Source organism: Vombatus ursinus, unplaced genomic scaffold (genome assembly GCF_900497805.2).
Source record: "Vombatus ursinus unplaced genomic scaffold, bare-nosed wombat genome assembly UNPS02014935.1, whole genome shotgun sequence".
Taxonomy (NCBI): domain Eukaryota; kingdom Metazoa; phylum Chordata; class Mammalia; order Diprotodontia; family Vombatidae; genus Vombatus; species Vombatus ursinus.
The window spans coordinates 1,727,867-1,738,714 of record NW_020954713.1 but is presented as its reverse complement, the minus strand read 5'-3'; the positions used below and the strand labels follow the sequence as shown (position 1 = coordinate 1,738,714).

At 46.2% G+C, this 10,848-nt stretch overlaps 1 protein-coding gene across 8 annotated transcripts in view; it reads left to right on the top strand.

Moving 5' to 3' along the window:
- The first annotated feature begins 301 nt into the window (after positions 1-301).
- The window catches only part of EVI5L (ecotropic viral integration site 5 like), a 64,137-nt gene continuing 53,590 nt past the window's right edge, over positions 302-10,848 (top strand). For 6 of the 8 annotated variants that reach the window (XM_027844214.1, XM_027844215.1, XM_027844213.1 and 3 more), the window contains exons 1-4: positions 318-381; positions 7,110-7,241; positions 9,014-9,266; positions 9,890-10,079. In XM_027844214.1, the coding sequence (XP_027700015.1) occupies positions 9,097-9,266; positions 9,890-10,079 (360 nt within the window). In that variant the 5' untranslated portion in view covers positions 318-381; positions 7,110-7,241; positions 9,014-9,096. Of the gene's footprint in view, positions 382-7,109; positions 7,242-9,013; positions 9,267-9,889; positions 10,080-10,848 lie in introns of those variants that run through there. The other 2 variants (XM_027844212.1, XM_027844218.1) reach the window with 2 other exon arrangements.

The following is a 10,848-nucleotide window of genomic DNA, read 5'->3' as shown; positions in this document are numbered from 1 at the left end:
TACCTATCCTTTACCGTCTCCCTCCTTCCCATTCGCTCCTTTTTGAAGGGGCGGTAACGTTTTTACGTAAACACGGAGTATCCTTTGGTTGGCTATTCTGCCGGTCACTCTTGTCAGTAGGCCCGGCGTCTGGGAGTTTCGGGCTCCCGGATTGGGTCTGCCGTCGGGCGTAGGGCGGGGCGGAGGCTCCTGTCAGTGAGGTGAAATGGCAGCGGCAGTGCCGGCGGCGGCTGCGGTCTCGGGGGGCGGCTGAGGGGGCCGGGACGAGTCGGGGGGCGGGTGGGAGGGAGGAAGGGGGCGGCGGCCCAAGCCGGAGCCGGAGAACAGAAGGCGGCGGCAGCGGAGGAGGAGGAGACCATGGCGGCGGTAGCGGCGGCGCAGGTAGGGCCCGGGCTGTCCCTGCTCCCGGGAGCCGGCAGGCGGGCGGGCGTCTCCTCAGGGAGCCTCCGCGGAACGAGCATCCCCACCCGGACCCCGGGCACCGGGCCCGCGCCGACGGTGCACCTGCCGGGCCGGACCCTCGTCCCTGGCCCAGCCCCTCTCCTCGCCCGGCCGGTTGAGGGACCAGGACCCCTCCCTCCTTCTCTCCCTCGCCCGCCCAGCCTTCCTGCCCTCCGCCTCCATCAGGCCCCCTCCCATCCAGGGCCTCGGAAATCGTGGGGTTCGTCTGACAGGTGGGGGAAACTGAGACCCAGAAAGAGGAAGGGGCTGGTCCAAGGTCACACAGCGAGCCAGAGACAGAGGTGGGATTCGAACCCAGGTCCTCTGGTGCCCAAACCCAGGAATCTTTTCGTTCTCCGCCCCCTCCCCGCTTCTTCCTCCCCTCCTTCCTGCAAAATGCGGAAGGGGAAAGGGGAGGCCCTTGGAAATTGCCTAAAATCCCTCCCCCCATCATATTCCCAGGCGTGGGGTTTTGGGGCGCAGGACGCAGGAGTCCGGCCACCGATATCCAGCAGAGCCCAACCCTCCCTGGGGGGAGAAGGGGGGCCGGGATAGAAAGCCAAAGGCTGACTGATACTGCACCCATTGGGTGCAGGACACTGTCCTGGGCAGCTGTGAAGAGCTACCACCCCATACTCGTCTTCCTCCTCTTGGCCTTTCCAAAGGGCCTGGGGAGCTCTCCCTTCTCCCTAACTTCTCCCACCTCAGGTTTCAGGCTGAGGCAGAATGCTGTAGTAGGAAAAAACACCAGGTTTAGAGTCAGAAGACCTGGGTTTGGGATGCAGGCTCTGCATCTTATACCACCTGTGTGTCCTTGGGCAAGTAATTTAACCTCTCTGCATCTCAGTTTTCTCATCTGTAAAAGGAAGGGATTGGACTAGATGTTCTATAAGATTCCTTCCAGCTCTAAATCATATGATAGCAAGATCTCTAAGGTCCTTTCCAGCACTGATGTTACTCAAAACCCTTTCCTTGTCCTCACCCCCATTTTTTTCCTGGTCATTAGAATTCCTCTGATCCTTACTCCAGATTTGTAAGGTATTCAAACCTGCCTTAGAAGTCAGCCTTGAAGTCCTATGCTATGGTGGAGTTTGACCAGTGACTTCCTAGGCTGATCCTAGTACAAGTGAGGTACAGTACAGGGAAGGGGGTGTGACCTGATCTCTGGTACCTAAGGCCACACTGGTGGTACCTGGGGAGGTGAGGAGAGCCATTCCAGGAGCAGAGAGTATTGAGAAGAAACTTAGAAAAAGGCAAAGGTCAAGGAGAAGCAAGCAGAGGGGGTTTGTCAACCAAAGTCAGGCAAAGAAAGACTCTATGGTAACTCGTTGGGAATGTTGTAGCAGAGAGTTCTGTTCAGAGGTCATCTAGTCCAATCCATGCCGAAGGTCCCTTCCAACTCTGTGATTCTGTGAATCAGCACTATTCCCCCTCCAATGCATACATCCCAATTTATATTGCTTAACCAGCCCACTAACTCAGTCTGTTCAGCTGCAGGAGGTGCGTAAGTTGCTAGTCTTAAGGGCTGACCAGACTGGTTGGGTGGCATCCTGACTTCATCTGATGATGCCGACCTTCAGATGGCATTAGTCTGCTCACCCTTTCTATGACTGTTAATTGGGGCTGCACTTTGATAGCAAGAATCTAGTCTCTCACCTTTGATTGGATTGTTTTGTCAGAATGAAATATCTTCAATAGGTTTTGGCATTTGGGGCACAGTGGGGTTGGATGTGAGGCTGCCAAGAGCAGGCATCTCTTTGTTTAGGCATTTTTTTTTAGAAAGGAAAATGTACTAGAAGGCTTGGGTAAAAAATTAGTGAATGGGTCACTTCATTTTTCTTTTGCCTTTGGGGTGGATTGAGATTTAGAAGAAGAAAGCTTACTGTTCTGTCTGAAGCTATCTGTTTCCATCTTTCCAGGTGGCATTAACTGCCTGTCATCTTGCCTCTATCCCAGTTTCTGCTTTCTGGCAAGAGGACAGTGCCAGAGCAGTTGGTTTGACCTGTGGGCTCCCATGAGCTCCTGTGGATAGCTATGGGGTGGTTTGGAAGGAATTCCATGTGGGTTAGCAACTGGCATAGAAAGCTGGCTAGATAGAGTCAAGTCAGCTGTGTAGAACTGGTGAAAGGAAGGATGAAAGGGACAGTTTGGAGTGTTTGACAGCAGCAAGGTTGGTTCTCATTCCTGGTGGGCCATTGTGAGAATGAACATGAGAACTTTTAGAGCCCTGACCCTGTCATTCAGGCTAGGAAACAGTTTTACATACTTCTCATGGAAAATGCTGTGAAGCGCCAACAGAGGAAGGAGCCTGAGGTTCCTTTGGTGACTAAGCTGTTGACTCTCTGTACACCTCTGAGCAAACCCTTCCCCTCTCAGTGCCTCAGTTTCTTGATCTGAAGAATGGAAGAAAAAATTATGAGAATTCCCAGGACTGAGACCTGCCCTAAATTCAGTTCAATTCAACAAATATTTACTGTTCCCTTTTCCTTATGCCTTCCATGGTACAGTAGAAAGAGTGCTAGGTTTGTAGTGAGAGGACCTAGGTTCAGATCATCCCAGCTCTGCTACCAACTAGCTATACAACCTTAAACAAGTCATTTTTTTTCCAGGCAGTTGGGGTTAAGTGACTTGCCCAGGGTCACACAGCTAGTAAGTGTCAAGTGTTTGGTCTGAGGCCGAGTTTGAGCTCAGGTCCTCCTGAATCCAGGGCAGGTGCTCTATCCACTGTGCCACCTAGCTGCCCCAAAAACCTCACCACTTTTTTTTTTTAAATTTGGTTAGGCAGTGGGGTTAAGTCACTTGCCCAGAGTCACACAGCTAGTAAGTGTTATGTGTCTGAGGTCACATTTGAACTCAGGTCCTCCAGAATCCAGGGCAGGTGCTCTATCCACTGAGCCACCTAGCTGCCCTAAACAAGTCATTTTTAACCTCATCAAGCCTTAGTTTCCTCATCTATAAAATGATGGGCTTGGACTCCATGGCTCCAAGGTCCCTTCCAGCGTAAACTCTTAGGGTCCTCTGACCCATTTTGGACATCAGATAGTGGAAGTTAAAAAAAACAACAACAAAATGGCAATGTGTTGTCTCCTCTTCCCTCCCAGGCTATCTATGTTCAAAGTAGAGGAAATCAGTAAGAGTTTGGAAGGAGGACCATTTCAATTCCGTCACTAAACTTATCTTACCTGGTGTATGGCTAGGTAGCTAAAATAGAAGCCTGTGAAGCCTGTGTTACTGCTATACTTAGATGGGGGAAGGGGGGAGGGGGGGGGTCTCCTTAGTTAACCCTTTGTGGCTGATCAGAAATCTTGCCTGAAATGGCAGGAATAATGGCTAACTGAGGGATTAGGTCAGTCTTTCCTGTGTGATGATAAAAGGAAATCTGGAACAAGTTGAGATTGGGAAAGGGCCTGTTCAGAGCTTAAGAAAGGATGAATCTCTGTTTGTTTTCTTGAAAGCACAACAGCCTCCTGGGGTATTTTATTTTTCACTGTATGAAGTAGGGAGTTAAGATCAATAGAATACTTAAAGCTTCACCTTCATAGGCAGAGTTGGGGAAGAACTCCAGAGCCATTAGGAGCTGAGGGTATCACAAAGATTGTAGAAGTTAAGAATATGAATGTGCCATTGAGAAAGAGTAGCACTTGGATTTAAAGTTCTCTCGTTAAAGTACAAGCATTCTGGACTATCTTTAAATTGACACCAAATTGAAAAGCTGTCCATAGAAAAAAAATATGTTTATTTTGTGAATAGGACCACTGTGACAAGTATGTGTCATAGGATCATAGAATTTAGAGCTGGGAGAGACTCCCTTCATTTATTTTTTTTTTTTTACAAATTAGGAAATTGAGGCTTCAAGAAGTAGCACGATTCCCCCATGTCCAAGCAAAGCAGGATTTGAACCCAGGTCTTCTAACTCCAAATCTTATGCTCTTTCTGGAATGGTATATTGCCGTAGCTGTTTCATTTGACTCACATGATATGTAGGTCCTACGTGATATGTAGGACCCAATGTGTAGATTGGGTCCTAAGAGCTGTACCTCAAGTCACAAAGCAGAAAGGTCAGATGGCCAGCCGTCATTTGGACTAAGCTGTTTCCCTTTCCTCTGAGAACTCTCAAGAGATAAGTTGATCTGCCCCCGTCGTTGTTTTCCCATCAAGGCTTTTATAGGCTTTGAGGAAAGCTTCTCTTAAAGGTCCCCTTCTAACCAAGCCATAAGAATGAAAGAGAATAGCATCTGTTCTTCCCACTCCTTGGTTCTGGATTTTTAAGGAATCAAGAACCCTTGCTGGATACCAATGCATCATCTCCCTGCTTTGTCATGGTTTAACAAGTTCATTCTTTCTCTCATACTCAGAAAGAAACTGAGGCAACACAGAATTAATTAACTGGACTAACAGTGAACAGGCCACAGAGGCAGAAAACCTACAAGGTGTGGATTGAAACCTACTTTCCAGGTCACATGGAATATTCCAGTAATGACAGTCCTTCTCTTTAGGCATCAGCACCTTGGATATGTTGCTTCTGTTATTACTAATACTACTAATAGTTATAATGAATAATAATAATAGCTTACTGTGAACTAGCATCTGTCATCAAACAAGGAACATCCACTGGGCATTGAAAGCCTGAAGAAGATGAGAAAGAGCACTTTGCAGTGTCAACTCAAATGGATTTAAGTGCCAGCTCTGCCACTTACTTGCTTTGTAACCTTGGACAAATTCCTTCCCAAGGGATGCTATGATATATTAGGAATTGTACTGTATTTGAAGTCAGGAGAGACCTTTCACCTCTGACACTAGGTGTCTGACTACCAGCAAGTAACTTCACTTCTCTGAAGTGAATTTCATTATCTGTAAAATGGGAATTTTACAGATTTTACTTGAGGGATATCCCTCAAGTGCCTGTCTCCCAGAGTTGTTCCAAGAATCAAATGAGATAACGTGTGTAAAGTAGTTTGTAAAGTTATAGCACTGTATAAATATCAGTTACTTTAATCACTATTGTTCTCCTCTTTGGGTACATTTCCCCATCTGAAAAATGAGGGGGTCAGATTAGAGGACCTGTAAACTCCCTTCCTGCTTCACCATTTTCTGAGGATGAGAGAAGTTAGAAACTGTGGAAACAGTATGGGCTTTGACCCTGGAAGTCCAAAGAAAGTTTTTACATCTTTCCCAAAAGGTATGCGAGGGATAGAAGTTGAATAGATACAGGATGGTAACAGCAGCATAGTTGAGGTGATAGAAATAGGTTGTGTTAATCCTGTGGAAGGTTTCCACTGTTACACTGTTAAAGTGTTCCTGTTGACCAGTGACTGAATTCTGAAATGACTTGTGTTTATGTCGGAGCAGAGCCTCCAATTTTGCCATCGTGAGGATGGGAAAACTTTTTTTGTTTCTTAGGAAAAGTAGTGCCCAGGAAAAAGAGTATCACATTTTATTAGGATTATCAGACTGTTCTCTGTAGATTGAAGTCAGTTATCATCCAGGAAATACCTGGTGTATGGTGATGCTCTAAAGACTAACAGCTGTATTAGACAATCTAGAAAATGTGGTTCCCTTTGGAGTCTTTGAAATAGGAAGGAGTCTATGTTCTTAAGGACCTAAACAGCTGTTATATAGGCATAAGTGGGAGATCAGGAACATGGTGCGGGATGGGGGGGGAGGGAGAGGGAATTCAGGTGGGAGGGTGGAGAAGCAGGAGAGCATGAACTGAAATAAAATGTTTCCACAGGGAGGAAAATTTGGGTTCCTTGCTCCTTCTTGGCAGAGAGAACTCTCCTTGCTTTGTTGGTATACAAAGATCTGGGGAAAAAACTATATTTCTGGAAAGGAGATGCCATTTTGAAGAAGGGTGAAATCTTACATGAAATATATAGCAAAAAAGCCAGTAGCTCAAACTCTATTCTAAACTATTTCTGGGTGAGGATGTTGTGATATCATTTCAGGATGGGGCCAGTCATAGCAGTGAGTGTCGAGAAGACATGTGTCTCATAGCCAGTAGAAGACTTTTCCAGTGCCCAGGCATTGTGCCCAAGCAGAACAGAAGATTGCTAAGGGGTCAGAAGCAGCAAGGACTTTATGGGAAGTGATGGGAAAGTGAATTTCATACTAGTCTAATGAACATCTTGTCCTTAAATTTGCAAATCTCAGACTGATGTTGCTAAATAATTTTGACTCTCTGCAAAAACTACTCATTCATGTGAGAAACACCTGGCTGATCTCCAGTAATTTCCCACTCTAGTTTTGTTCTGGAAACCCAAGTCCAGGCTATCCCCTCACTTTTTTTATGTAGTGGAGTAGAAGAAAGGAATAAAGAGTCAGAACTCCTAGGTTTTCTTCCTAGAATTGATGTTAAGGATATTGGAACAATTCTTCTCCCCTCTTTATTCATTCCACCTTTTCAGTCTCAATGCCCTTCCTTATTTTAAGAAGAAAAAGAAAAAGGAGCAGAAGAGTCCTAGTTCCATCTCCACTGGCCACATGTGGTCTGTTGTATGCTCCTCTCAGACAAATTTAGGCAGTAATTATGATGATCCCATAATTCCTGCTAGTTTGGAAATCTCCCCTGTGCACTTATTTTGCCCTCTCTCCTTCTCTCCCTTCCCTCTAAATTTTTGGGTGAATCCTTTAGACTCAGCATTTTCTGTTCACAATTCAATTCCTTCCAGCCCCAGCTGCAGACTTTGACTCCCTCAGGAAGCGCTTGAGTGGACTGCGTTGTCAGAATCTTAAGAATGATTAGCCCCCAGTTAGGCTGAAGTCAACTTCACTGAGTCAAAACACCTCCCTTGGACTCATCGGTAGGTTGTTTCTGGGACAGGAGGGTCAGTATACTGGCAAAGATGTAGATAGAATGGTAAGGTTGGCCCTGTTGTTTGGGACTGTCAGCTGGAAGGGGGGGTATGAGAGAGAGGTATTTCCAGAAATAATTTACTGTGCTTCAGAGTTGATGAGGGAGCTGTTTCACAGATTGTTCATCACATTTGGAGACTGTGGGGAGAATAGAAGGAAGTTCCTTGAGTTTCCTACAAGATGAATGGGAATCGGTGAAGCTTCGGCATGTTTTAGACATCTAAGTGTGACCGATTCCTTTTCTTCCCAAGAGAAGGGCAAGGGCATTTCTGTCATAATACTGAGGCAGGAAGAAGCAATATGTGGTATAATGGAAGAAGCATGTGAAGGAATCAGGAATCTTGGTTCTTATGCCTATCTCCATAGTCCTCATCCATTCCCTTTCTGGTAATATTGAACAGGTGTGCTACCTGCTCAGCCATGGTGAATGTGGCTGAGCAGGAGCAGTTATATCAGTTCATTTCCCGGAGTTGTATCTGAGCCATGGGATCTGGCCACACACTTGGAAGCTTTGATCCCTAAGCCTACCTATTGAAAAGAGGTAGGATTTGTCAAGTCAAGCAGTACCAGGCATGCCAAGGCACCCCCACCCATATCTTGACTCTTGGTCCCCTGTGCTACCTGTGTGTTTTATCTGGTAGAAGTTATATTTTGACCATTCTACCTATGCCTCCCAATAGGAGGTGAAAAGGCAGTGTCTTTAAAAGTAAGTAGATGGGGATCCTGAGGTACTAAGTAGGTGAGAGCTGAGTAGGTGCTCATCAGGAGTGCCAAAGCAGAGTTCCAATGCGCATGGAGGAGTGACTGGGGAATGAGATCAGGAGCCATCTGACTTTGGCCCATATAACCAAAAGGACAAATTGCCAGTGCTTTGATCAATCCTGGGCTCCCTGCTAAGGAAAAACTGACTTTTTTGGCCCATTAACAAACAGCCACATAATTAATGGTGAGTGGTAATTGCCTCTGTCAGTGCCAATAGGACACTCTAGTAAATGAGATGAGAACTATCAGATGCTCAGCTTGGAGGGCAGGATGGCGGGAGAGGATTGTGAGGGGGACAGGGGTGACCAAGAAGGAATGCAGAAAAAGTAGCACCCATAGCATTAACGGCCCATATTCTCGAGGCACTGCTCCTGAATTCTTTCAGCATTCTGTGAGCTCTGTGGTGTATTGTGTGGTTCTGGCAGGAACTTTAAGTACTATAGAATATTGTTGGTATAGAGTACTATGGGGTATTGTTAAGACTTGGGGAGTATCTGTTTCTTGGATGCTGTTGAATTGTATTTGGTAATTTGAATATTCAAAAATCAAGTCTTGTTGCCTACTGTTCACTTAGAATTTATCCATGACCCTGTGTGTCATAGGAAATTACCTTCCTTATTCCCTAAGAATCCATTCTGATCTTTCCCCCTTCAAAGATAGAGTCTTGTAGGGGCGTCAAGTTCTGAAAATGGGAAGGATGCTGGCTAACTTTGTAGATTTGGCTAAAAGGCAAGGGGGCAGTGGTGGATTAGGGAGAATTGGTTAATTGGTCAATAAGTAAAGGAAAATAATGTTAATTGTATGGGGCTGAAAAGAGGTGATTAGTAAACTCATTGATGTAGACAGAATTGAAGGAGGCAGGGGAGAATGTGGATAGAAATCAATCAAATATTTATTGAGTACACACTATGTGGTCAGTATTTTGTGTAACTAAACCTGTGTTTCTCTCATGCTACAGATGGAGTTGTAACCTCCCTCATTTGGGCCTCCTGTGAATCTCTTCTCTTCCCCTTCAATTTGCCCCATCCATAACCGTTTCTGATGAACATCCCTGAGACCCTGAGCCTTCCCGGCATGGCGAGCCCGGCCCTCAGCCCTGACTCCTCTTCCCATGAGGCCCTTTCAGGCCCTGCCTGTTCCCCCACCTCAGATTCTGAGAACCTCAGCCCAGATGAATTGGAGCTGTTGGCCAAACTAGAGGAGCAGAATCGGTGAGTGAAAAAAATGACATTTGCTTCCTAAGTAAGGCCTGGGAAAAGAGCTATCATTTTTACCAACCTTAAAGTATTTCTTAAAGGGTCAAATTGTAGATGATGCTATATTAGGAATTACGCCAAATCCTGCATGGATCCACTTCTTGGCCTTTAAAAACTTGTCATTCAAGGCAGACACATGAAGAAAGAGAGGATTCCAGGGATTGGGGGGAGGGGAGGTGGGGAGAGAGGCAGAAAGTCCTAGGACAAGGGGAGATTGTGGGGAAATATAAAATGAGCATTAGAGCTGGGAGACTGGATAGGACTAGGACCTTACTGGTTTTGGATTGAGCTGACTCGGTGTTAGGGGCCTCCGATCCTGCTCTTGCAGTAGCTACTGCATCTCTCTCCACTTCTTCCTCCCTGTCTGCTGAACAAGGCCCCTCAAACTCCGTTTTGTCATTGAGCTGCACATATGGGCCCACCCAGGCAAAGACTGGCTGGTAGGAACCAAAAGACTCATTGAGGCCCAAGGCCCTCCACCAGGAACATGGCACGCAGTGCCCAGGAAAGGGAGAGCAGGCTGGCAGTTTAATGGTGACGGTTACTTCTGCGCTCTCTTTGCCCTCCCTCCCATCCAGACTTCTGGAGGCCGACTCCAAGTCGATGCGCTCCATGAACGGCTCCCGGCGAAACAGCGGCTCTTCCTTGGTCTCCAGCTCCTCGGCCTCTTCCAACCTCAGCCACCTGGAGGAAGACACTTGGATTCTCTGGGGTCGAATTGTTAATGAGTGGGAGGAATGGCGTCGCAAAAAAGAAAAGCTGCTCAAGGTAGGGCTCGTGGGGAGCAGCGTGAGCATTTCTGCCAACTCTCCAGTGGCAGAGCAGAATCCACCAGCGGAAGGTGGGGGTGGGGGTGGGGGTGTCCATTTACTGCACTGGTCATGACTGGTCCTTGCCTCCTGATCATTGCTGGCAGCAGTAAACACTGCCACCCACTATTTGTAGGAAACTCTGCTAAGCACTCTTAGAAATAAACAAGACATGATTCCTGCAGAATTTTCATTCTTGAGGAAGTAGGAAATATAACATAAAGATAAAATAATAATTAAAATAGCAATTAATAAACAAGTATTCAATAAGCACCCGCTTTGTGCTCGGCACTGTGCTAAACACTAAGGATACAAAAAAGGGGCAAAAAATAGCCCGTACCTTCAAAGAGCTCAAATTCTAATGGGGCCAACAACATCTATGTAAATCAGTATATACAGGATAAATTCAGACTAGATAGAAAATAACTTTAGAGGAACTAGCATTTGAGAGGATTTCTTAAAGGAAGCAGGGATAGTCTAAGAGTCAGAGATTATAAGGGGAATCATTCCAGCATGGGGGACAGCCAGTGCAAAGGAACTGAAACAAAAGATGGAATGTTTTGTGGAGAACAGCAAATGGGCTGTTTGTGACTGGTCTATAGAGTTTGTGGAGGGTAGTAATGTGTTAAAAGACTGGAAAGATAGCAAGGGGCAAGGTTGTAAAGAGCTTTAAATGCTGAACAAAGGTTATATTTGATTCCAAAGTAATAGGAAGCCATTGTGGTGCA